This window comes from Symphalangus syndactylus, chromosome 14 (genome assembly GCF_028878055.3).
Source record: "Symphalangus syndactylus isolate Jambi chromosome 14, NHGRI_mSymSyn1-v2.1_pri, whole genome shotgun sequence".
In the NCBI taxonomy this organism is placed as follows: Eukaryota; Metazoa; Chordata; class Mammalia; order Primates; family Hylobatidae; genus Symphalangus; species Symphalangus syndactylus.
The window spans coordinates 53,838,621-53,866,025 of NC_072436.2; the positions used below are offsets into that span (position 1 = coordinate 53,838,621).

At 45.8% G+C, this 27,405-nt stretch overlaps 2 protein-coding genes across 2 annotated transcripts in view; both read right to left on the bottom strand.

Annotated features, from left to right (window-relative positions):
* Window positions 1-13,022, bottom strand: part of CNGA3 (cyclic nucleotide gated channel subunit alpha 3) — an 83,523-nt gene extending 70,501 nt beyond the window's left edge. The window contains exons 1-2 of the mRNA XM_055241881.2: window positions 12,971-13,022; window positions 11,443-11,495 (exon numbers count right to left, since the gene is read on the bottom strand). The gene's annotated coding sequence lies outside the window, so the exon portion shown is untranslated. The remainder of the gene's footprint in view (window positions 1-11,442; window positions 11,496-12,970) is intronic.
* Window positions 3,494-27,405, bottom strand: part of VWA3B (von Willebrand factor A domain containing 3B) — a 236,738-nt gene continuing 212,826 nt past the window's right edge. Inside the window, exons 25-30 of the mRNA XM_063617639.1 lie at window positions 26,137-26,248; window positions 18,691-18,815; window positions 16,541-16,678; window positions 12,971-13,071; window positions 4,741-4,951; window positions 3,494-4,575 (exon numbers count right to left, since the gene is read on the bottom strand). Of these exons, the coding sequence (XP_063473709.1) occupies window positions 4,426-4,575; window positions 4,741-4,951; window positions 12,971-13,071; window positions 16,541-16,678; window positions 18,691-18,815; window positions 26,137-26,248 (837 nt within the window). The 3' untranslated portion in view covers window positions 3,494-4,425. The remainder of the gene's footprint in view (window positions 4,576-4,740; window positions 4,952-12,970; window positions 13,072-16,540; window positions 16,679-18,690; window positions 18,816-26,136; window positions 26,249-27,405) is intronic.

A 27,405-nucleotide genomic window follows, 5' to 3' on the forward strand; every position in this document is an offset into this window, starting at 1 on the left:
TTTCTTCTTCATAAGGGACACAACACATCAGGTCTGTTCTTAAGGCCTTTCAACTGATTGAGCCAGGCCCACCCAGATTATCTAGGATAGCTTCCCTTGTTTAAAGTCAACTGACCATGGACCTCAATCCCATCTACAAGATGCCTTCACAATACCTAGAAGTGTTTTCTTGAATAACTGAGCTCTGCGGCTTAGCTAAATTGACACATAAGGTTTTTCCTGGTGACTACCATAATTTCCCTGATGACTAATGATGGAGATCCGCTCTTCATGTACTTATGGCCAGTCATAGATACACTTTTAAAATCTTGCCCATTAAAAAAAAATGGGTTGTTTGCCTTTTTACTACTGAGTTGTAAGAGTTATTTTATATCCTAGAAACCAGTCCTTTATCAAATAATATGTATTGCAAATATTTTCTCCCCGTCTGTGGTTTGCTTATTTGTTTCCTTGTTTGTATATTTTTTTGAGTAGAAGTTTCGAATTTTAATGGAGACAAACATCAATTTTTTCATTTATGTTTAGTGATTTTTGTAACATGACAAACATTAGCCTACCTCCATGGTCACAAATATTTCTTCGTAAGTTTTTTTTTTTTGAGACGGAGTCTCGCTCTGTCGCCCAGGCTGGAGTGCAGTGGCGCAATCTCGGCTCACTGCAAGCTCCGCCTCCTGGGTTCACACCATTCTCCTGCCTCAGCCTCTCCGAGTAGCTGGGACTACAGGCGCCCGCCACCACGCCTGGCTAATTTTTTTGTATTTTTAGTAGAGACGGGGTTTCACCGTGGTCTCGATCTCCTGACCTCGTGATCTGCCTGCCTCGGCCTCCCAAAGTGCTGGGATTACAAGCGTGAGCCACCGCGCCCGGACTTCTTGTCTGGTTTTGTTGGCTACAACCCACCCACCTTTTATAAGGACAGTTTTTCATCTATGCGGAACTGCTCTGAGTTGGCAATAGACTGTCACTGAGCTGTAGACTCCTAGAGTTGGAAAGGAGCTTAGAAGTATGTAGATGACTCTCACTTGATGCATGGAATCTTTTTTACATCACCTAATTGGGGATCCAGTCTCTTTCTGAATATCTGTTCCCTTTCTTCTGAAGAACATCTTTCTGTTTCAAGGATTCACCTTGTACCCATTCCACATAGTTTACATCTGGTTTTCAATCACTCCATCCCTATAGCAATCACCCACTGCCCCTGGCTTGTGATCCAGGCCTATTATATAGGATGGCCATAAAATCTAGATACATAGGTATTATTATTATCGTCATTATTATTATGTGTCTGTGAGTGTGTTTAACAGATTGAACCCCTTTTATTACTTCTGGTATATGCTAAAAGTACAGATTTATTCAGCAAAAAAATCAAAGGCACAAGTCATCTGAGGTAATGAATGCATCCAGGTGCATGTTCAGGGATTTATGAAAATGCATTAATGTACAATTGCCATTACTCTATAAAGCCAATTATCTTTAAAGGAGATTTAAATAGTAATAAAAGAAAGTCTTTCATATATATACCATCAGTTGCCATTTCTGGTACTCTTCATTGTCTGTGTCATTCCGGAGCTGATTCCAATTGGCTTTTCTTTTTTTTTTTTTGAGAGGGACTCTTGCTCTGGAGTAACCTCCTGGGTTCAAGTGATTCTTCTGCCTCAGCCTCCTCTCCCAAGTAGCTGGGATTACAGGTGCAAGCCACCACGCCCAGCTAATTTTTGTATTTTTTTTTTTTTTTTTTTTTTTTTTTTTGAGACGGAGTCTCGCTCTGTCACCCAGGCTGGAGTGCAGTGGCGCGATCTCGGCTCACTGCAAGCTCCGCCGCCTGGGTTCCCGCCATTCTCCTGCCTCAGCCTCTCCGAGTAGCTGGGACTACGGGTGCCCGCCACCACGCCCGGCTAATTTTTTTTGTATTTTTAGTAGAGACGGGGTTTCACCATGTTGGCCAGGCTGGTGTCGAACTCCTGAGCTCAGGTGATCCACCCACCCCGGCCTCCCAAAGTGCTGGGATAACAGGCGTGAGCCACCACGTCCAGCCAGCTTTTCTCTTTATTATGGGTTATTTTCCTGCTGTTTTTCATGCCTGTCTTTAGGCCAGTCTTTGATTGGAAGTCAGACATTGTAAATTTTACCTTGTTGGATGGTGGATATTTTTGTATCCCTATAAATATTCTTGATCTTTGTTCTGGGACACAGGTATTTGGAAACAGGTTTGATCCTTCCCAGGCTTGCTTTTCAGCTTTGTTAGGTTGGGACCATGGAAGCATTTAGTCAAATGCCAGTTTTGCTCCACTATTGAGACAAACTCCTGAATACTTTATCCGATGCCCCATGAATAATATTTTCCACTTTGGCTAAAGGAAACAGGAAATATTCCCAGCCCTATGTAAACTGTAGGAATTGTTCCTTGTAATCATTTTGAGTGGTCCTTTCTCTGGTCTTCAGTAATTTCCTCACAGCCGTGCACTTATTAGCTGAAGACTCAAGAGGGCCACTCTGCAGATCTCCAGCGAGCTTTCTCTCTGCAGCTCTCTGCTCACCAGCCCCGACCCTGGTAAACTCCAGCTGCCTTGGTCTCCTCAGAATTCCATTTCCATCTCCTCAGCTCACAGAGGCTGCCAGGCTGTGTTTGGGTACCCCCTCCCTATGCTGCAGCCTGGAAATGTCTCCAGGAAGCGACTGGGAAATGCACAGGGCTCATCACATTTGTCTCTCAGAGAGCACTGTCCTTATCACCTGACGCCCAGTGTTTTGGAAACCATTGTTACATACATTTTAGCAGGTGTGTTAGTTGTTTTGGTGGGGGTGTAAATCTAGTTGCTGCCATTCTGTATTGGTTGGAGGTGGAAGTTCGCCGTTGTAATTGCAACTTCCTCCATTACACTGAAGTAGGCACTATCATTGAACACATCAAGTGATGGCCTCGTGCACTGCAATGCAACACCAATGCAACTAGTATTGTATATATTTGCCCTGTAGTCATTTGCCTCTGCTCATACCCCACCACCAGACACCAGTGATTGTTCCAATAAGGAAGTGGAGACAAAGAGAGCGAGATGGGTACAGAAGGAAGACAACCACCTTCCAAGTGTCTGCTGGCATCTCTCTGGAGCCTGGCAGGCTGTCAGCACTCAATTGCTTGTTGAATAATTGAATGAATGTACGCAGGCTCACATGCATGCACGCATGAATAAATGAACCAATGCCTGTGACTGGGTGGTTTCTAAACTGCTCCACTAGTTCTCCAGACCAGACACCTTGCTTCCTTCAGACCCTCATACCCTTCCTTCCTTCCAGGACACAACTCTCATTAGCGGAGACTGCTCCAGAGCCTTCCTGCTGGGAGGAAACGTCTGAGTTCTGGGAGGTATGCAGCCTCCCACAAGCACTGTTCCTTGCCTTGTTTCAAACAATCCCCTCACTCTTCAGTTCCTTCCTCACTGCATTATTGTTTTTAGCCTGATGCTGAACGAATGTCCCTTATATATTTTTTTTCCATATTTTTAGAAGTGGATTAGTCCTTTAATTTCTTCACCATAACCCTGGCTACTCCTAGCTTTCAGGAATGTGAATGCCACTTTTAATTAGATTGTAAATTTTTAGAGTATCAGAACTCAGCCCTATCTGTTCTATTTGCAAAAAGCATCCAATGTTTTTCCCAAAGATGACCTGTGCTCTATTTTCATCTAGCCTCAGGGATCTTACTAACTAGAAAAAGGAAATTTGATGGAGTGATTTCATTTTTGAAGTTAGTAAACACAGCTGAATACTTTCATATGTCATTGCTAAAATGTGTTCAGAGAAAAATGGTAACAAATAATCCAACAATCCAATGGTTTTGAAATGTTTCCAATGTAAGTTTTTATTCTGGTTTCGTGCTCAATTAGAGTTACCTACAACAGACTATAGACAAAAATAATTAGGAAAGGCTCAATGAAAATGTCAGGAAACAATACAGTAGGGGATGTTCAGTCTTGCAGATCTCAGACAAGTTACCGAGTCTGAATTTCAGTCCTAATATTGGGTGACAAAATCTCTAATTTAGATGTGATAATTAATTTAAAACAAGATTGCAGGCTTGTATCCTGACTATGCTGACTTCTAAACAATTTGAAAGTCCTGTGACAGTCATGTTTCAGGTTAAAACTTCTGGGGGTGGGGCGTCTACCAGAAGATGGAATACAATTTTGTGAGTGCAAGGGGAAAACGGGATAAAGAACAGTCAGAAAAAGCCAGAACCAATGTCAAGCGGGTAGAGGAGGCAGCAGGGATAGAGGGGAAGAGAAGTCTTTGCTACAGACAGGGCAGGCACGGGCGGCGTGGAGGGCGGCCTTACCTCCACAGAGGGGCCAGTTCCAGTGTCAAGGCTGAGGTCTGAGCAGCCTGGAAGGACGCTGGTCTCTTAAACATAGCTGCCACCAGACGGCCTTAAGGTGTCTCAGGGACGCTCCTCAGCCCTTTGCTGCTGTGGGTGGCTTGGAGAATACAGGGCGGGGCTGCTGGAGGTGGAGGTGTGGCAGTGATGGCGTGGCTGCTGAGTCCTAGATGCCCGGCCGCGGGGAAGTGGAGGTGGGCTGTCTGGGGAAGCGGAGTTCAGCATTACTTAAGGATTTAGGGTCTTTGCTGCACTGGAGCCTAAACAGGCCCAGAATCTGAAGGATGATGTTACGTGTACTATTCTTGAAAGGGATTTCAGGGTGTTCCTGAGATAAGCGATGTTGTGTTCCCCCCCATCACCCAAACCTTAGGCTCGGGGTGTGTCCCCTGGTAGGACCCATGGGAGCTTGTGCCGTGGGAGGAGCCGTCCGAGTCCGAGGGCGCCGCCTGCTGGAGTGGCGGCTTGGCAGGCCTCTTTTTCCTCCTGGGCTTCTCTCGTCTTGGCTCTCTGGAATCCTGCGTGTCCGCTTTCAGTGGCCAGAAGAGGAAAGCAGAGTTCCTCGCCTCCACACGCTCTCTAGAGACAGAGAGAGATCAGGGTTACCCTGCCTTGATGGCTGCGGCGTCTACAGAGATGTCCAAGCCATCCCCACGGCTGCTTCTCAGCTCCTTGCCCACGTCCCTCTTCCCATGGAAAGGAGTCTGGAGCACTGTGCACCCAATGCTTTAGGCTGGGCTTAGGTCCACTCAGTTCATTTCCACGAGCCTTTGGTGTCTGGGAGCCTCCCACGGCATGGAGAACTTGAGTATACGGACCCATCCTGACCAAGCCAGTGAAGGAACAACTCCCAGCCCGGAAACCCCTGGAAACGCCTCAGCATAGACCTGTGCCCGCCCCAGGGAGACGAGCTTGGCCGCATCACAGCCCAGTTCATCCCTGAACTGGAGCTTGTACATCAGAGATATTCTTTCACACCCTGAGTTTCTGTAATGACTCCAAGGTATACTATCGGAAACGTTTTTCCAAATGTCCAAAATGGTATGATTTGTAATGACATTGAACTTAGGAATAACTATGAAGTCACAGAGCTAGATTACTATTTAGAAAATGCGCTGACAAAGCTTATTTACCCAGGAGTGCTGTCCTTCAAAGAAGGTACCTTGGGAACACCATGACCTCATTCCAGCCATGCCTCCATGGCTCACCGTTTTGGGAGCTCACCTTTTTTCAGGGCCTTCAGGGAAAGTTAAGGACACCCACTGCCTAGTGTTAAATCTTATTTTGTTCCCATAATCAGTATCAGCTATCTTGATCACCCTGCCTTCAATCCGAATAATTTTTTGTTTTTACTCCGCATAACTTCTGACTATTACTGCTTCGGATCCTTCTGGAAATTGTCAGGGAAAAACAAAACAATAAAGTGGAAAGAGAGTTTTTGCTATTTTCAAATAGAAAATGCCATCATTCAAATCCCTTGTGAAAGAATCAAGATTCACTATACATGATAATTTTCGAAGATTGGCTCAAAGACTCAGGAGAGATTCCCAAGAGAGATTAAAAAATTGGCCTGGGTGACAGCAGTGACATTGGGAAAAGCCTTTCTGGGAGGCCACAGACAAAATCATCTTTAAATCTGAGGCCAGCACTTGTGTGGATGTATAGGTTCCGTGAAAGCAGGTTCTGAGAGACTTCTAGGAACATGCTTCAAGGGTGCATTTACCGCCCCTGCTCTGTGAAGTCTAAAATCTTATCCATCAGGTTACCCTCAACTATCCCTCAAATTGCTACCTCTCTCCAGAGCAGAATAAGTTGATACATTCTGTTTCTTTTTCATGGTTTTTCTCTATTTGCCATGAGTTAGGATCCATGATTACAGTCCAGTCCCTAAGCTATAATCTCTCAGAAAGAGGAGCGACAAGAAGCGGATGTGAGAAGTAGAGAGATTTTCAGGCATTAAAAGCATGGAAAGAACAAGGTAGGGAGAAGCCTACCCACCCGCCTGGAGGACTCTGGCGCTGTGCTGGTTCCACTTCTGGGAAGAAAGTGCTGAGTGCCCACTCCATGCCCTCCTGGGGTCAGAACCCACCCCCTTTGCTGAATAAAGCATTGGCAGCTTGTCAGTAATCCTGCTGGATTCCTGAGGTCTCGTTTGTATTTTGCCCTAAGTGTCTCTCTCTCAGCAAGGCTGCCTTAGAACATAAAGAACAAGAGGACCCACGGAGTAGGCACCAGCAGATGTTTGATGAAGATCCAGTGGGGGGCCTTGGACTTTCAACAACTGAAGGGGTGGAGAATGAAGAAATGGATAAGCAAAGGCTGTTGCTATCTGAATTGCTACTGCTGGTCCTGAAGGCTGGTGAATCTCTGTGTCTCCTTGTGTCCCCTTGTCCCATGTCCTACGGCACCACCACGTGCTTCCTGAATGTAAGCAATGGCACGTGTCCTTCTAAATTACACAGGACACTCACAGATAGGGTTTGTTGCTGAACTGCACGTTTTTCAGGGCTTTGCTCCAGCATAAGAAATGGAGCTCCTAATCCAACCAGAGGGGATGGAGGGAGCTAATGACATACAGAGGCTTAATGATTTCAAATGCACAGACGCCTCTTAGGAGAAAATCATCAGGAGTGACCAGGCGAGATTAAGTGGAGTGATTCATCTAATGTAATGTCAGAGGCAGTGCTGAATCTTGAAGTTTCAATCAATGACTTAATTTCACTGATGTCAGGAGACAATGTGAGTCCACAACACTACACGGGGTCAAGGGAGGAGTGTTAAACACTGCAGATGGTATCGTTTCCACTGGGACATACTCCCAAATCCAATGGCTTCGTGGAAAAGTTACTCAACTGCTCAAAAGACAGATAACGAGAGGCTAATATTTTGTGTAACAGGAATTGTGGGGAACAGGGGTTGACCAGAGATCCAGACAAACCCCACCTGGCCCTGGGAGGGTCTCTCCTCCTGCCAACTCATACACAGCCACGTCCCCAAGACCACACAATGACCCTCAAGCAGCAAGAGAAGAACATGCCTTGCCTCCAGGGCCCCAGAACCCAACAGCTTCCTTCAGATACCTCACAGTTTCTCTGGAGCACAGAGGAAATGCTGAGTCCTATTTTGCGTTCCTGATTATCACATTTGGAATGTTATTATTTTTAAAAAAATAAATCATACTCCCTCTAAAGAGACTTTTTTCTTTTTTTTTTTTTTTGTGACAGAGACTTGCTCTGTCGCCCAGGCTGCAGTGCAGTGGTGTGATCTCGGCTCACGGCAAGCTCTACCTCCTGGGTTCAAGTAATTCTTCTCTCAGCCTCCCGAGTAGCTGCGATTAAGGGTGCCCACCACCATGTCCATCTAATTTTTGTATTTTTAGTAGAGGCGAGGTTTCACCATATTGGCCAGCCTGGTCTCGAACTCCCGACCTCAAATGATCTGCCCACCTCGGCCTCCCAAAGTGCTGGGGTTACAAGCGTGAGCCACCGCCCCCGGACAAGAGTCTTCTTAAGGAGGAGTCTTGAAGGTAAAAACAAGCTGTGCTTTGTTAAGGGTAAGGGAAGGAAGGGTTCCAGCTCATCTGGGAGAGCGTTCTAGCTAGTTAAGTGGCACCAGGTGTGTGCATTCGGTTCAGGCGGCCTGAAACCCCAGCCTGTGGGTGGTTGAGTAATGCCTGCTAGAGGCACCTCTCTCCACTGGAGAACACCAGCAGCTGGAGCATCAGACCCACCAGGTGCCTCCCCCTGCCCTGACCAGAGGCCACAGTCCTCTGATGGGAATGGGACGCCAGGGGAGGCAGCCAGGGAAGGACTTGGTTTGTGAGTCCCCTGCCCTGGCAAGGAGAGAGGATGCCAAATGGAGGAAAATCCCCCTGTTCTGCCTGCTTCTTGTAGTTATTGAGAAGGACCACATGGGAGAAACTACACGTGTGTTCTCGAATGGAGGAAGTTATAGACAGGATAAGGACTATTCTTCCTCAGAAAAGACATCACTGATGCCACAGAATGTAGCAGAAAGCTCAAGGATGCTCCTGAAGGGAAGGGAAGGGAAAAGCAGTCATTTCCCTCCATCGGACACACTGTCTTGAAAGACATGCCTCTCAGCTGTGTGTCAGAGAATGCCGTTGTCATGCTGCAAAGGAAAGAAAATCCGCACCCACCTCGCTGGTTTCACATTGCAAATATGACAATACCAGCATCCCTTCCTTGAGGAATGAGTAGTCTGGAATTTAGCAATATTGATAACATATTTTATAAGCCAACCTTGTTTTTTTAAAAAAAGTCTTTAAGAATCATTTAGGTGTCAAATTTTAAGTTGAAAACGAAAATGTGCATCAGCTTTCGCTGTGTTCAATTAGTTTTGAGCCCTTCAGCCTCCAAATGCCTTTCTTCCTGCCTTTCACTGTGCACCGTCCTCACTCAGAAGCCAGAAGACAGACCTGGAGGAAGGGCCCCCAGAAGGAAGGAAAGGAGGATGCGGGGAAGATGGAGGCTGTTTGGGCCCAGGTATCCCTTGCTTTACCCTGCAAGCAGATAGTTATAGTAAATTCAATATTTAAAAATTAAATTTAGTCATATAATGTTCTGTTAGAGATGTAACCTACAGTACATGTCTTTAACAGCCTGGGAAGAAAGCATCAGGATTTTTTTAGATGGCCTTATTTGGAATGTAAAAAGTAAAGTAGAGGTTCCTCTTCAAAGACTTGCCTCCCCGTGTAATTAAGAATAAATAGTAACTTCTCTTAGAAGCAAAATGTATTCAAAGACCTGTGCTAACATTCTTAAACATCTGCTAGCCGTAATAAAGAAATCAATGTACTTTGTGTTCTTAGCTCCCACAATTTAGCCTAAATATCTGCCCTGGCATGCTTATACTGGTCCAAGGAAGCATTAAGTCATAGCCTGTTCCTCTTCCTTATTTGAAGGTGTTTTTACCTTTCTCAGCATTCCACAAGTTACTTCCTTCTCCCTTTGTTCTCCTCTGCCTTTGCCTCTTTTAAAAAGTTCTAAGTTGCTAGCCAATCGGGACAAATACAGAATGTGAGGTCCCGTTCCAGCCAGTGGAAACTGGACACAGCAGTAGGGTGGACGCGTCAGGTTATAAATGACCCTGTCTCCTTTGTTTGGTGTACTCTCATGGCAAAACTGCTGGCGAGTGTACCCTTTCTGCAGAAAGTAAAAATGGCCTTGCTGAGGAAATTAAATTTATGTTCAAGTGCTATTTCTTTACAGCACCGGGGAACAAGCATTTCTAACAGGAATAATGGCATGAATGCTCCCTAAGGAACACATTTATAAAGTAAGTGAGAAAGAGCTCCTGAGGAAAGGACCTACCAGAAGGAAATCCCAGCTCAGACACAAAATCAGACCTATGCCTTTATTTTTGTACTCGGTTCTGCCAGCCCTTATTATAGAAACAGAGACAGGTTAAACTCTGAACTTGGTAGGTTTAATGTGACCTCTGCTTATGAGAATTAAACTCAGTTTCTTGCTCCCACAGAGGCAGCCAACACAAAAAAGAGTAGAAATTACAATGGGGGACTCGGGAGTCAATGCAGATTTCCACCATGTGAAGCCCAGAAGCAAGAGTAGATAATTCACAGTGAAGAGCTTTAAATAAGGTCTGGGGAAGATGGAAAACAAAGGCTTTTCTCAATATACAAGGATTTGCATTTTCATTCTAAAATAATGATTGATAACACTGAGTTTGGTGAAAATGGGTAATACTTAGATACATCTGATCATATTCCTTTATAATGAGCTGTACTTTGGACATCATAGGAACCAGAAGCAAGACCCACAGGGACCATTGTTGGGGTAGAAGTTTGAGATGAACGGAAAATGTCCTGCTATTTTAAATGAAGTATCAACCCATCTAGACAAAGAATGGAAAACTACAGCATACGTTTTTGATAATCATAGCTCAGGAAAGGTCCTCTGTGGAGCTGCACACCCCTTGAGGAGCATTGCTGGGCATCTGCTAGCATGTGTCTGTATATATTTATTTGTTCTTCAAATAGTCATTGGGGGCATTCTGTGAGCTGGACCCTGGCAACTGGGATTCAGAGGCAGATAGAACCTGTCCCCTACCTTCAAGGACTCGGGCCTACAGTGTCCAATGCAAAGGAAATTTTCTTTAACAGAAACCTCTACTGGTTGCCGTGGGGCCACCTCACTACCTGGGGGGGCTAGGGTGCTGGGACATCACATGGTGGTGTTGATGTTTGAGCTCAGTCTTGAGTTACCCAGGTGGCTGAGGGCAAGGAATAGCTGTCCAGGGAGAATACTTAATCTGCTGAAGGCACAGAGACCTGAGAAAGCATGGTGTGGACACGTAGCTTAGTGTGGTTAGCATGCAGAAGGCATTGGTGGGTTAGCTGGGAGTGGCTAGGGACAAGTGAGGCAAGGTAGGCAGGTCTGGGCCAGACCAACAAGAAGCTAAGCTGTGATAAGAAGGGGTGATGGGGATGGGGCTCTGAAGGATTTTTAAGTGGGGAAGGGACACAGGTAGATTTGCATGTGAGGAAGTTGATTCTGCTCAGCCCTTATGGTGAGTGACTGGGACTGTGGCAGGAGGAGGCTGGAGAACATGAGAGCTCCTGGCCAGTTAGGATGCCTGTAACCTGGAGACCAAGGGGGTGTGGTAGGTGAAGGACAAGCAGCAGCCAAAGATGACTGCCAGATTTCTGGCTGGACAGCTCTGTGACTTGTGGGTAAAAGGGTGAACTGAGATGGGGAAGCCCGAGATGGGAGCAGGTTTGTGGGGAACTGTGATTTCAGTTTTAGATGTGCTGAATTTTTGAGATTCTGTACACTCAGGTGGAAATATCCAGGGGGTGGTTGGAAATAATGCTATTCCCACAATGTGCCGAACACCTGCCAGACAATGACCATCCCCAATCTTCACATCACCGTAATCCTGCAGATGAGCTCAGGGTTGATGAGCAACCACAAAATTAATGAGGGCAGGGCTCGGATATAAACCCAATCTTTGTTACAATGCTCTTCCCCCTATAGTTACCCATCATGGCTGCACCTTGCAACCAGCTGGGGGCTTTCAGAAAAACCTACCTTCAGGCCGACTCTCAGAGTCTGACTGTGACACACAAGCACCGGAGAGCAGCCTGGGTTGGAGAAGGAGACATGGGGTCCTTAGTGCAAAGGGAGTCATGGAGGCAGTGGGTGGCAGTGAAGTCAGGCAGGGAGAAAACTCAGAGAGGTAGAGGGGCAACAAGCCTCAAGAGGGGGGTTTAGGGCAGAAGGGAGTGGCTGGTGGTGACCAAAGAGACTGCTGGAGCAGGTTCAGTCAATGAGGGCGGAGCTCACTGGTTCAGGCTCGTGAGAGGTCCCATGTGGCCTCTGTGGAAGCAGTTTCTTGGAGGGGTAGGGGTGGACGCCTATACCCAAGGCTCAGGAGTGAACAGGGGACAGGAGACTGGGGACGTTGAGTCTATCCGATGACACATGGAGACCAGCAGTGCAGGGCAGGGAGCATGTTGGATCACACTGCGGAACCAAGGGAGCGGTATTTATTTAGCAGTGTGTGTGTTTGCGGGTGCTGTGTGTGTGTGAACAGGAGGCCAACCTGTGTACTTGCTGAGGTGAAGGGCTTAGTGAAGAGGAGCTAAGGAGAGAGGTGAGAAGAATCCAGAGATCACTGATGGATCCAGGACCCGAGGCAGCAGAGGATGGGCCTCTGGAGCCCAGTGGACAGATCGGCCTGAGGTGAAAGGACACTGATTCTTTGACATCAGGGGCAAAGGCAGAGACTTCCATAAGCCCAGAGGTGGGAGATCAGAAGTGGAGGGAGAGGATGTCTGATGGTTCTTTGACGAAGTAGAAGGTAAGGCCATTGGGAGAATGAAGGCTATCGGGAGAATGAAGGTTAGCACCCAAAGACAGCCTGCAAGCTCTAAGAGAAGACATTTCCCCGGTCCTTTTCCCCAACACTTGCTCAACATCCACCTTCATCTCTTTTTGTATGGCCTTGACTCCAAGGTCATGGCTCCATGAGCCCAATTTTGATGCCCCTCGTTGGCCCCATGGACTTGGGTTCATGTTTGCTCTGCAGGCCTCCCCCTTTCCTTTTGCCTTGGCTTTAGTCTACCTGACAGCTCTTAGCAATCCTACTACCTCAGCTGAAAATGTGTTCACTCCACTGCAGCCCCTGGAAGCCACCGCCCCCCCAACACCCTGACCTGGCTACAGGCAAGCCAGGCCCAGCCCCTCGCTCCTACCTCCCAGCAAGAGGAGAGGTAAGTAGGTGACTGGACCCAAATGCAACTTAATTAGAAGGCCTTCAATCTTTACAAATAATAGGGGAACAATTCCTTCATATTCATGACATTCATGAATGCTTTTCTGAAGGGTCAAATAATGTTGAATTTGAGATTAGAACCAGATGGATGAATAAATAGCAGGTGAAAGGTGTGATGTTGAAGGGATAATAAACAAACACAGAGCTACATTTTAAGTAGGACATTCTCCATCTCTGCTTTTCTTCCCTAGTACTTAGAGGTCATGGATCTCATCTCGAAAACAGATTAAAGGTGCAAGGATATAAATTAATATTCAAGAGATAAAAGTTGAGTACACTTACACTTCTGGATCCTCAGGAATTGGGGGTGACTTTATATGAGAGCAAGAGAGCGCATACTTGTTTTGGCTGATCTTAATAAGTGCACTCCGAGGGCAAAATTCCTGTAATAATACCAACAGAGTTCACTCAACTTAAAACAGAAATGTCCACAATTCAGATACAATTTTATTCTAGCTCAACCCATTATAATAGCTTCTAGTCATTATCCTATTCAGGGTGACACTTAAAAGAGTAGTTTAAATTCAGAGCCTCACTTGATAATTATTTGCTGAATAAAAGTCATCATTGAGTCCTCTCTGTCATTTCTCCATATTCTGGATCAATTGCCAAATGTACCCACGTAAGACACACACACACACACACACACGCACGCGCACACACACCTTCATATAACCACCTTCCTTTCTATCTTTATTTCAGCCTTTGGCCACCACTTTTGCTGACTGCCCCAACTTCAGCCTCTTTGGGTCTCCCCAAGTCCCTATCAGAACTGTCTCCGGTATCCTTCCCCCTCCACCCCACCGCACCCACCTCCAACCCCCGCCCCCAGCCATGCCACTCTAGCCTCCAGGGCCCCACGTCCTTTAGGTAAATTCAAGGTCCTTTGCTGGGCTCTGTGGCTTCCCCTCAGGGGTTCTGGGCCAACTGCCTCATCTCTCCCCACACCCTAGGGCATGCCTGGGGACAACTCTTAAAACATCCCTCCCTTTCACAGTTGATATCCCCAGAATTGTCCCACACATCAGGAAGGGGAAGGCTTCCCCATGCTCTGCCCTTCCAGATGCTTCTCTACTCCTATCCAGACAGCTTCAGGAAACTCCATTTTCTCCCACAGGTCTTCTTCTGGGGTGATGAGCAGACACCTCCTTCTCCGGTTGCCCTGTTGGGTTGGATACTGTGCTCCAGTGGCCGCTGGCTCTGATGGTCTTTCTCCTTTGCGCTTAACCCTAAATTTCATCTCCTATGCCCCTCTCCCTGATGGAACTACCTCATGCCACAGTCAAGGATGCACTGGATATTTTTATTCTGTATTCTAGGCATCTGGGCACAGCAGTTTAGAGGGTAGGCCTTGGAGCCAGATTGTCTGTGTTCGAATGCCTGCTGAACACACCAGGTGTGTGCTTTAACCTCTTGCTTCAATTCCTTTTCTGGAAATCAATATAATAATAGTCTCTACCTCATGGTGTTCTGAGGATCCAAGGGTCCACTCTGTGTAAAGCGCTTGGATTGGAATGCATGGTACATAGTAAGGTCCTAAGAAAGAGCCACTGTTACCTGGCTTTTTGCTCACCAATCTAGTTCACTTGTGGGTCTGTTTTCCAGGCATATTAAGTCGTCCATCAAAACAATGTCATTTTCAATTAGGAATGTCGTTCATTCAAGTAATTTAAAAAACAATTGTGAGACCCTTCTCTTCATCAGGGGCTGTGCTGGGAGGGACAAAAGTGAACAGACGTGGTCTCTGCCTTTAAGGGTTGAGAGGTTGGTGAGGAAGCCAGTTTGGCAAGGGCAGTGTAGTGGACAGGAGGGACCTGAGGGCCTGCAGGAAGTCACAATAGGCAGAGTCTTTAGGGTGACGGGAGTTTGGGGGAAAGGAGATGCGGAGGGTAGTCCAGGAAGAGGCAAAAGCCTGGGACTTGGAAAAGTCCACCGCATTCAGGAAGCAGTGAGTCTTCCACCTGGCTGGAGGTCAAGTTCATGGAGCAGGCTGGGGCCACACTGGGGTACTGTGGGGATACTCCCTGAGGGTGACACGAAGCATGTGTGTGGGCTGAGAGGTGGCAGCGGACGTCAATCAGGCAAACGACATAATCAGTTTTGTAAACTGATAAAGAATTCTTCTAAAACTTTTAGAAAAATTACATAGAGGAATATATAATTAAGGAAGGATTTCTTAAACAAACATAGAAAGGGCAGAAGGAGAAGAGGGATAAATTTGACCATATTAAAATTTAATCCTTCTCCGTCAACAAAGATTCCCAGGTTAAAAGACAGGCAACAGACCGGGGAAAACTATTGGCTGCATGTATTACCAAAAATTACTACCCAGAAGACAGAGAAGACCTCCCCTAGTCAATAAAAATGACAAAACGATCCAACAGACAATATAGACCCTTAACAAACATCCGTCCAATGAGCAAATCAATCTAGAGGTCATACAGTTAATGGAGTAATTCCCACTCGCTGGCACTGGGGAGTGTAGAAGGAAGGGATCTGAGTGACGCTGCCAAACTCTGCAGCCACATCATCACTGCTGTTACCTAACACCTACCTGTCAGACACACACAGATCTTTTACATCTTTTACATGTCTTTTCTTCAAGCCTCACAATCACCCTGTAGGGTATACATAGATAAATACAGATATAGACATATAAACTATTCATTTTATATGTGACCAAACTGAGTCTCAGGGGGTGAAGCAACCTGCTCAGGTCGGACAACCAATAAAGAGCAGAGTGAATGTTCATATAATTCAAACACAGGGATTTTTTTTTTTTTTTTTTTTGAGACAGAGTCTCACTCTGTCGCCCAGGCTAGGGTGCAGTGGTGCCATCTCGGCTCACTGCAAGCTCTGCCTCCCAGGTTCACGCCATTCTCCTGCCTCAGCCTCCCGAGTAGCTGGGACTACAGGCGCCCACTACCATGCCCGGCTCATTTTTTGTATTTTTAGTAGAGATGGGGTTTTCACCGTGTTAGCCAGGATGGTCTTGATCTCCTGACCTCGTGATCTGCCCACCTCGGCCTCCCAAAGTGCTGGGATTACAGGTGTGAGCCACTGCGCCCGGCCTAAACACAGGGTTTTTAACTGTAAAGCCTGTGTTCTTTTCACTCTACTCCACTTTGTGCCTGTCCGCCCTTATATCTCCCAACTTCTGCCAACTCTGGAGGTGGTTCCTAGGTAAGTAGGAGATGGGGAACCAGGTAGTGGCACCCCAATACAGGGGACACAGAGGAGAAGGAGGCACTTGGGGAAAGGGGGTGCACTGGCTTGTGGAGTCTGAGATGCCTGTGCTCACTCTGAGGGAGTGCTCCAGGAGGACCCAGCTAGAAGCACAGGGTTGGAGCTCAGGGCAGGAGCGGGGCTGGCACTTCTGGCACAGAGGAGGTGTCCAGAGATGAAGGCTCACACCGAAAGACACCAGGAGGAGGCAGAGGAGGACAGCACTGGGGGGGCCCAGGAGGTGCCCAAGTCTGCAGGGCCAGCAGGGGACCTCAAAGCAGGGGCAGTCTGAGGAGGAGGAGGAGGAGGAGGATGAGGACGAGGAAGACAGAAAGCCAGAGAGAGTGGTGCTCCAAGACCCTAGAGTGAGCCTGCCTGTCTGTCAAATGCAAAGCATGGTTCAGCAGTGGGAGCCAAAGAACTGCACAGTACAGGCAGCAGAGGCCATGGCCACCTCAGTGAGGGCAGGGTCCGTGTGGCACAGTGGGCAGAAGCCAAAACACAGGGAGTGGAGAGCAGGGCAGCAGATGCAGCCAGGGAAACCAGTCATCAAGAAGCCTGGCAGTGCCAGGAAACAGCTTGGCATTGCCCAGGAGAAAGTCCTTTTCTAAATGAAAATCTACTTACTCTCCGGTTGTTACACTTCAAAACTGTGTAGAATTTTTCTGCAGCCACATGCTTATTAGGAAGTGCTATGACAATGGCAGGGACATAGAAGTCAAATCCTTTGGGTATCACAATTTTGGCAAACACATAATCTCCAACCTGCAGAGGAGAACATAGAGCAAATATTTTGCTTATGGATTGTACAGACAACGTTAACATAAGCAAGTTTTAAAATACTCCAAGGCAAATGGCAAGTACTGATGCTAAAATTCAAAAACGTATTTTTTTTTTCTCAGTTAAGAAAGAGTTCCAAGATTCTCTGGGCTCACTGGGCCACATCTGGAATTTTGTGATCAGTTTGGGAAGCCCCATTTTAGTAGGACTTCACCAACTGACAAGGACCCAAGGGTCTGCCAGCAAGATGGTGAGGGTTCTGGAAACAGCACCCTAAAGAGACTAGTTGAAAGAACCTGGGGTGTTTGTCATGCAAAGATAAACAGCGTCCACATCTGCCAGAAGGGCTGTCACCAAGACGTAGAAAGGGAGAGGTTTGTTTAATGTCGCTCCAAAGCACACACCCAGAATCCAAGGGTAAAAGTCGCAAACGGAGAATTTGCAGGAGAAAAAGGATCTTGTGGAGGGACATGCAGAGGCTGCGGGCCCTTCTGCATTGTCAGGGTACAAGAGCACTGTTGTGTGCCAGGGCTCTGACTAGGAAGCAGCAACAGAGGCCCAAGGATGAATTCTCCAATTCCTCCTCCAGAGCTTCTCCACCGGGCTCACACTGGGCAAGACAGCAGCAGGGTGCTCTGCAAGGATTTCCCTCTAATCCCAGACCTTGGAGCTGGAATTAGGATCGCGGCAAGAGGATGAGCCAGACATGGCACAGCTTTTATGAGTTTGTGAGCAGATAAGAACACATTAGTCTGGCCCAACTGAGGCAAGAGAACAGGGTCTGGAGTCAGGGAACTTAAGGTCAATTTGTGCTGACTTTCTAAGGCTGAATCAAGGGAAGCACCAAGGTCTGGGGGCAGGGAAAGCACCAAGGTCTGGGGGGCAGGGAATCTGGGGCCAATTTGTGATAATTTCCTAAAGTTAAATCAAAGGGAAAACATCTGGGTCTGAGGCAGGGAACCTAAGGCCAATCACTGCAAACTTCCTAAAGCTAAACCAAAAGGAAAAACCCCATCTCCTGACACCGGGTAGGCAAAAGATCAAAGGCCAGTCTCCCTGAAACCCTCCCTTTCCACCCCGGCTCAGAGGGAAAGGGAGTGTGCCTTGGATTGGCCACAGGCCAAGCAGGGGCCATCCCTTCATCTACGTAGGGCGCTAATTCACCTCAGCCTTTAATTAGCCACAGACCAAATCCTTCATCCGGATAAGGGGTAGTCCATAGGAACCTCAAAAGGAGTACTTAAAACCCAGAAATCTTTGTAACGGCGCCTTGAGCCTCTTGCTCGGGCCCATTCCCACCCTGTGGAGTGCTTTCTCACTTTAATAAATCCCTGCTTTCGCTGTTTCATTCCTGTGTTCCGTTCCTTTGTTACTTTATTTGTGCATATTGTTCAATTCTTTGTTCAAAACAGCAAGGACCTGGACAACTGACACTCATGGCCTTTCCTCTGGTGACACATCTGTGGAATGCACATTTGGGCTAACTGTGCATTACGGTATCACCGTCTGACAGCTGATTACAGTGCCAAGGAAAGTGCTACCTCTGCCCTCGTTATTATGTAATAGAATACGATGGGATGGGATGGGATGGGATGGGATGGGATGGGATGGCATGGCATGGCATGGCATGGCATGGCATGGCATGGAATAGAAGCTTTTGCAGTTAAAACTGTCCACGGTACTGGCAGCTACAGCAATGTCCTTCCCCCAAACTCTATTGTCTTGTAAAGGACAAGGACCTCAAGGTGCAATGCAAACAAGTCTGTGCAGCCCTGAGCTACATAACAGGGAGTCGGCAGGTCAGGGTCACAAGCAAAGAAATCTCCAGGCGACAGGTCCCAGAACAGGGGCCACTGTTCTTCCTGCCCTAACACACTCTCCCTGCAGGAGCCTGTGTAGGTTCAGCAAAGGGCCAAACAGTGGCCTTGGCGTTCTCTGTTATCCAAAACTCTGTGGATGGTGAAAAGGGGCCCCAGAACACATGAGGGACTGGGTACCTGGAGCAGTGGGCAGGGCATGGCGCCCCCCACAGGCATGATGAAGGAGGTGGACACGACCTTGGTGTCTCCGTACCTGAAGCCCACCAGTGCTTGCGTGCGGCTCACACACTTCTTCACAACCCCTGGAAGGAATCAAAGAAAACATAAAATATAAAGACAAATAACATCCCTTTCCTTAGGCTTGTGCCATCTTTCTGGCCACACTGAGTTATAACACTTTGCCTATTTAAATCAGTGTGCCCCTTTGATTTCTCCAGCAGATAATGTTGGGCACCATAGGATGCCTACTGGGTTGACCAACTCAAAATGGTGATGCACATGCCTGGTCTGGGCACCTGCTGAGATGAGAACCAGCGAGAATGGATGAGACTTGTTCATCCTGCACCATCAGCCTCCATTCTGACAGGAACATGGGTCCTGGAAATAAAGATCCTCTTCCCGAACACCTCCTACCACCGATATTTTCATTTACTTTAGCCCTATTTTCTTCCATAATACTTAAAGATAGAAAATACATGTTGTTAATTAAATTGTGAAAGTAAAAAGGAAATATAAACTCCCATCCAAATCGGCTTTTCATCTGACTAGACTGAACATACTCAGCTTCCTCAAAATGTACAGCTGAAAGGAACAAAGAAAAAAGATGTAAAGCTGGGCGTGGTGGCTCACGCCTGTAATCTCAGAACCTTGGGAGGCTGAGGCAGGTGGATCACCTGAGGTCAGGAGTTCAAGACCAGCCTGGCCAACATGGTGAAACCCCATCTCTACTGAAAATACAAAAATTAGCTGGGCATGGTGGCACATGCCTGTAATCCCAGCTACTCGGGAGGCTGAGGCAGGAGAAACGCTTGAACCCAGGAGGCAGAGGTTGCAGTGAGCTGAGATTGCGTTGTTGCACTCCAGCCTGGGCGACAAAAGCAAAATTATGTCTCAAAAAAAAAAAAAAAAAGGGAAAAGAAAAGAAAAAAGAGGTAAGAAGTTTCTTTTTTAGTTATACTAAAGAAGTGCATGATAGATATATAAGGTTGGTGTAAAAGTAATTGCGGTTTTTGCCATTAAAAAAATGACCAAAACCACAATTACTTTTGCACCAGCATAATATATATACATATACACATGCATATATATTATTTAATTATATAATAATTTTGTTATACATTTTAATATAATTATTAGAATAGATTATAATTCCAGGAAAAGAAAATACCTGCGTTAAGATGCACGCTTTTTGTCATTTATCCGACTTGAAATTTATCTTCCCATTAAAAAAGGATTCTAAACATTAAGGGGGAGATGATCACATTGCACAGCTCCCACAGCAGTATCAGCTGCTCACAGACCCTCACGGAGACAGAAATGAGCACGTGTGTCCCGCTGGGCTCCACAGCACGTGCTGCAGCAGCTCCCCGGTCCTGGCTCACATGCCTGCTAAGCAAAGCCCCGTGTACTCTCATGGGGCAAAGAGACAGCTGCTGATTTTCGTCTTGATCCATATGTCTTGTTTTAAATGGCCAAAAGGATGAATTTTTTTTTGAAAAATACGCACACTCAAACCAGCTTACCATTGTGTGTTTTCCGATCGGACTAAAATGTTTAATTTGGGTTTTGAAATATTTACACATTATTCACATATTTTCTACCGTAAACTGACCTTACCCTTTTAATCAGAAAAACAAATATTACCTTTTAGAAATAATTTCTATTCTGGAAACAAGAGCTGCTCCTGATTGAGAATCAGGGGACTCGTCTCCTGCCACGCACTGTGTGCCCCACGTCCCTCCCATGGCCCTGGGGAAGGGTCTGAACTGCCACCACAGCCACACTGGCCCATGTGACTCTCTTCAAATCCTTAGCCTTTGGGACTTAGCAGTATCCAGTATCAAGCCTACTAGGCAGTTTTTCAGTTGTTTGCCTAAATGGAGAAGTTGTGACAGAGCCTGTGTAGCCGACGAAGCCTAAACCATTTATCACTTCCTTCTTTGGACCTAAACTTTTTGGACTGTTATGATGACTTCTTTTCAGTTCCTTTAATTCAGCTTCCTTCTTTGTATAATCTCTGTAGATATGGGTCTCTGTTCATCTCCAGAAATGAGCACAGTTTCTTACGGTCTGTCTTCAACCTGGCCTCGCAGGCCCCCATGTGGCCGCACTCTGGGCAGCTGGAGGGCCCAGGACTGGCCTGTCCCACCACTGCTAAGCCTCTGTACCTGCTCCTTCTCCATCTAATTAAGGGATTGCTACCTTTTCTTGTGTCCTGATTCAAGATCAGCTCCAATTTTTGGCTTCCATTACCCTATAGTTTCTCTCTGTCCTCAGCCTTGAGAGGTGAGGCTGTGTCTCCCAACTCTGAAATCTCTGGGACCTGTTTGAGGACCTGGGCTCTGGAGGGTGGCCAAGCTGAAGAACCTCCACGGCCTCTCCTCTTTCTCTGGGCAGAGGCTGGCGGGCCCAGAGCTTCCACTGCCTCCCCTCCTTCTCTGGGCGGTGGCTGGTAAGTCCAGTGCCTCCCTGGGGATGGGTCGGCTCCCTGCCTCAGTCGGGGTTGCCCTGTATTCAGCTGGAGAAAGGGCCTGCGCTCCTATAGGGGCCATCAGCAAAAATGCTGCGGGTGCTCAGGGGTCAGAAAATTGGTGTCACAATCTGAGTAAACAGTGGAAGTCAGTTTGTTTGGTGAAAGATGCATGAGTGGTTCTGAACCTTTGCTCCAAATAGGTTTTCTCAGGCTGGAGACTGGATTTTTTTTTTTTTTAAACCTTTGGCTCTAAGAACCTTCCAATATACAAAGCCCAGCTTAAATTCCACCTCTTCAAAAAGGCTTTCACTCTGCTCCAGCCAGAGTATCCCTCCAGCTGCCCACTCTTCGGCAGTGTCATCCTTCACAGTCCTCGTGTCCGCTTCTCCCTCCAGTCTCGGAGGTTTCCTTTCTACCCGCTGTGCTGACTGTTGCTGCTTTGACTTGCTGTGAAAGGTTCTAAGCTGCCGTGAAACAGAAAGCAGCTCCCTCCTCCCCAGGAGAGGAGGCGAGGTGTTTATCCCTACTCCTAAGAGGAGCTCTCACGTGGGATGCAGAAAAACTCTTTCCATGGAATTAACAAAGGGTGGTACATCATCACATTTAATCTACACAGCCAGCTTATGAAGGGTTTCATTGTTTTAAATACCATTGGAGAAGACAGGGACACTGAGGTGCAGGGAAACAAAGTGATTGCAGTCGTGTGGCCAGCAGAGGCAAGAGGCAGAATTCAAATAAATGAAAACACAGGATTTTTTGATCTGAGCTCATTACGCCTGAGAAAGCGTTCCGTTTTGTCCCCTTTTTCTTCATGACAACTTGTTCTTATGGCATAGTGCAGAAATCACTGTGGATTTCCTGAAGTAAAATGCTGCTTCTCACCGAACAGGAAGGATGACCCAATTTCCACAAATAATTATTTCAAATAAGGGTTGAAAATGTGTCTTCCTCCTTGCCTTTCGGCATCCAGATAAGCCAGGCTATCACTCTGTACAACACAGTCATTTCCTCAACTGAATCACCCACACTGACCCCTGGAATAATGCTGGCCACAGGGAAATCCCCACAATCCCGACAACGGTGGCAACAGCCAGCCCAGCCAGCTCCTTCCGTGTGGACCTGGCCTCATGCAGTGCATGCCCCAATCCAGTGACTCCAATCTTGCCTTCTGCTGAGGTGCATTTTAAAGTGAGCTGTTTTTTTTACTAGAAATGTTTAGGAGGTTTTGAACAACAGTTACCAGAAAAGGAGTCACCAATGACGTCATGCCTATGCTCTGCAAAATTCTATTTGGCCTTCTTTGTGTGTGTGTGTCTGTGTGTGTGTGTGTGTGTGTGTGTGTGAAAATAGTGACTCACAGTGAACAGGTGATCTAAATAAACATCACCAATGAGGGCAGGTGAGCATCACGTGCCTCTAGATGGGATGACCCAGAGGGCCATGACATCACTTAGGCAGTATCCTGGCGGAGAATGATAACCTGAATCTAATCTAACCCAAATTGAGGAACATTCTATAAAATACCTGGCCTTATGCTTAAATAATGTCATTATCATGAAAGATAATAGAAAAGGCTAAAGAATGGTTGTAGATCAAAGAAGGCTAGAGACATGTCCACTACATGCAATACATGATTCTGGGCTGAGACCTGTCCTGGAGAAAATAAATGTGATAAAGGCCATTATCGGGACAATTAATGAAATCAAAATATATAGATTAAATAAAAGTACTATAATAGTGTTACATTTTTTGAATTTTCTAACTTTATTGTGGTTATATTAAGAGATTGTTCTTACTCTTAATACACACTGATGTGTTACGGGATAAAGTAACATGATAAATGTTACCTAATTTCTAAGAGTTCAGAAAAAATAAAGTGTGTGTATGTATGCATGAAAGACAGAGAATAAAATAATATACGTGATAAAATGTGACCGAATGTTAAAAATTGGCAAATCTGGGTAAAGAGTATACTGGGGTTCTCTGTATTATTCTTGTGACTTTTCTGTATGTTTGAATTTTTAATAAAAAATAACCATGAAAGTAAAGTTATTCCCAGTTAAGGAAAAGATCAGGTGACTGGGGAGGGAGCGCACAAAAACTAGGCTCATGGAGATAACCCATGCACTGCCACTTAATCTGGCTGAGTCAAAGTTCACTACTTAGACACTAATCAAAAATTCTCCATTATATGACTAAATTCAAATATTTCCTTCAAGCTGATTTATTGAAGTTTAATTACACTGCAAATTAAAAATTCCTGCTTAGTCAGATCCCATGCAGCTGTTGGGAGTATAGTATGTACTTTCTGCCTCTAATTGCACATTAAAAAAAATTTCCGTTGTGGCCTCAGGCATTGCACATGGCCATAGTATTAGCCCCATCTCCTCTACTCCCCCCAGTGGGTCTTTAGAATTTTCTCATCACACAAGCATGGTGCTGGGTAGAAGTTCCAGCCATTCTACATTTCTCTGGGGCCCTAGCCAGCAAAATGACCCCAAGCCCCTAACCCAACCATTTAGAATCCAGTCTCTTTTAGCATTTTCTTTTCTCTCTTTTCTCTCTCTCTCTTTTTTTTTTTTTTTTTTTTGGAGATAGAGTCTCACTCTGTCTCCCAGGCTAGAGTGCAGTGGCAAGATCTCGGCTCACTGCAACCCCTGTCTTCCGGGTTCAAGTGATTCTCCTGCCTCAGCCTCTCGAGTAGCTGGCTGGGATTACAGGTGCCCACCACCACGTCCGGCTAATTCTGTATTTTTAGTAGAAATGAGTTTTCACCATGTTGGTCAGGCTGGTCTCGAACTCCCAACCTCAGGTGATCTGCCCGCCTTGGCCTCCCAAAGTGCTGAGATTACAGGTGTGAGCCACCGCACTTGGCCCCACTTTTAGCATTTTCATTCGACTACCAGTTTAGCCATAAAACTCTCTCCAAGGCTCAAATTCAGAAAATCAAAATTTCTCAAGCAGGGGCAGCCTTCTATAATCACCTCTTAGAAAATCTGCACCCCAGAGAAATGGAAGATTCCCAGCCCTTGTTGTAAAGAAGGGTGTCATGCCTTAGCCTATGCGCTCATCCCAAGTGCTGGGATCCATATTTACTCTCGTCCAGGCAGCTCCCAAGCACATTTATCACATTTCAAATAACCTGTCTCTGATGTCAGTTGTACATATGTGCCTGCTGGAAACCAAAAATCCTGCTGAAGTATTTTTTTCCCACCTAAAATATTATTCAACTAAATTTAAATAATATTCTTTTAACTGTTGATAGATAGATCATGCCTATGAAAGGCCAGCTACGTATCTGCAACGTAATCTTTTTTTTTTTGAGACAGAGTCTCACTTTGTCGCCCAGGCTGGAGTGCAGTGGCGTGATCACACTGCAACCTCTGCCTCCCAGGTTCAAGTGATTTTCCTGGTTCAGTCTCCCAAGTAGCTGGGACTACAGGTGCCCAGTTAATTTTTTTTTTTTTTTAGTAGAGATGAGGTTTCACCATGTTGGCCAGGCTGGTCTTGAACTCCTGACCTCAAGTGATCCACCAGCCTCGGCCTCTCAAAGTGCTGGGATTACAGGTGTGACCCACCACACCCGCCCTGCAATGTAATCTTTTTGCCTGACAGAGCTTCATCAAGGTTTTCTCCCAGTTCCCTTTTCCCTACAGACCCTTCCCATGATTTCAATGATGACTTTTGTGGTTATGTCTCCCAAATCTCTGTCTCCAGACTCTAGACCTACATCTCCAATTGATTCTCTGATAGCTTCATCTGGGCGTCTTGCAGGCACCTGCAATTCATCATGTTGCAGACACATCTCATTGTCTTTCCGTCCATATCACCATCTCCTGTAGGTACCAATATCTATCTACCGCCTGAAGCCAGGGACCAGAGAGACATCCTAACCCCTTGGTATCCAATCATCACACAGCAGTGGGAGAGAGCTTTTGAAAACTTCAAATGTGACTGTGTTTCTTACTGCTTTAAATATGGCTCTCATTGCCCTCAGGGAAAAGTGCAAGTCCTTAATATGACCCTTTATGCATAGCCCCACGCTTATCTGTCTGAAGAGCTTTATTTCTTCCACCCTTCCTTCTCATTTTATGTTCCAGCCAGAATCAATTTTATTTCTCCAGACATAGATGTTTTTCTTCATTTCTAAGTCCTCACACATATTATTGTCACTATCCATGAAACTCCCTTCATACCTCCACCCCCTGCTGAATTGCAGCTGGCTGATTCCTTCAGGGATCACATCCCCCAGGAAGTCTGGGGCAAACCTCTGAGGCCCAGCTATCCCGGTCCCATGGCCCTTCCTCCAACACACATGTGCACTCCACCCTGAGGCCTGGGCACCGCTGTTGTTTCCGCTTAGAACTCCCTTCCCCAGACAATCTCATGGCTTGCCCCGCCTCCTTTAAGTTCTTATTCATATGTCACCTTCTCCAGGAGCTCTTCATTAACCACCAGATATAGAATCAAAACCCTCACCTCGACATTCTCAACCCCATTTGTGGCTTGATTTTTCTCTATGGCACTGTATCTGACATACCACATATTTTATCTGTTTATTTCATTGCTTGTCTGTCTCCTTTAATATGTAATCTCCAAAAAGCAAGAATGTTCATCTGTTTGCTTATACCATTAGACCAGTACTTTCAAAATATTACATACATGCAACGCAGTAGATGGGTAATAAAAATTTGTTCACTAAAAAATGAGAAATTAAAATAAGTGCATTTTTCTGGCTATGCTTTTTGGGGGCCCAAATATGCTCATTTCAAGAGCTGGCCAGAGATATTCCACTTCTTCTCTGTGAAAAGTGGACTAGCTCAGGCCAGCTCATGAAATGTCAGTGTTCTAGCAAAAGCACAGGTTGAAACATCTTGTCCCCAATATCAAATTATTTAACAAAAGCCTCACAAAATTTTAAAAAAAACTACCTGGAAAATAAAAGCCATTTTCATCACATCTTGCAATAACCTTCTGTCCTTTGAGGGGATCTGGTCTTTTTGATTTGGTTGTCTTTGTTGGATTTCCTTGCAATTTCTGTTGCTGAAAAAGACAAAACAGGAATAACTGATGAGAAAAAGTGAATGCAGATGGTGAAAATGATAAATACTGGGTAGCCTAGTGATATGGTTTGGCTCTGTGTCCCCATCCAAATCTCATGTTGAATTACAAGTTCCAGTGTTAGAGGTGGGACTTGGTGGGAGGTGGTTGGATCATGGGGGTGGTTTAGCACCAATCTCCTAGTGCTGTTCTTTAATAAAGTTATCAAAAGATCTGGTTGTTTAAAAGTGTGTGGCACCTCCCCTTTCTCTGTCTCTCTCATGCTGGCCGTGTGAAGATGTGCTTGCTTCCCCTTTGCCTTCTGCCGTGATTGTAAGTTTCCCGTGGCCTACCCAGTTGTGCCTCCTGTACAGCCTATGAACTGTGAGTCAATTAAACCTTTTTCTTCATAAATTACCCAGTCTCAAGTAGTTCTTTATAGCAATGTAGAAGCAGACTAACATACCTGAAATTTTCTACTGAGAATCACATTATAGAAAAATTACAGAATGTCCCTGTATTATATACTCACTTTGGAGCACTTTCTGCTTTATGTTAATTAAATGTTACTATTTTGGCAAGGGCAATATCTGCCCTCCACAACTTTTACACTTTAGCTCAAGGTACAAGGAGAACTGGATGAGTAATTGAAGAAAAGGGAAATAAAGAAAAATTACATATACAACTAGAATTCCTGACATTCTTTGACAGTCTCAAAGCTGGAGAGCAAAGACTACACCAGCACCATGACCAGCACTGCTGCCTTTCTAGAACAGTGAGAGGTAAAGGGGCCCTTCAACAGAAAAGTCCACTAGCAACTTTGAGAGAGACAAGCACTGAAATATAGTGCTTTACAGAAATCCAATATCCCAGCCCACCTCTTCAGGAAAAAGGAGAACCTTTGTGATCACTGTCTCATAAAGAGGAAAGAAGTCCATGGGCTGAGATTGGCTAATAAATGAATTATTCTCATTCCTTATATCTACTGGCTGATGCAACAGTGGATGCTAGAAGTCAGTGGGACAGAGCTTTCAAAGTTCTGGGAGAAAATAACTTTCAATCTAGAATTCTAAACCCAGACAAACTATCAATCAAATGGAAAAACAAAGAAATTTCTAGTCATATCACTAGGTAGAAACTTTCCTTCCCATTCATCCCAC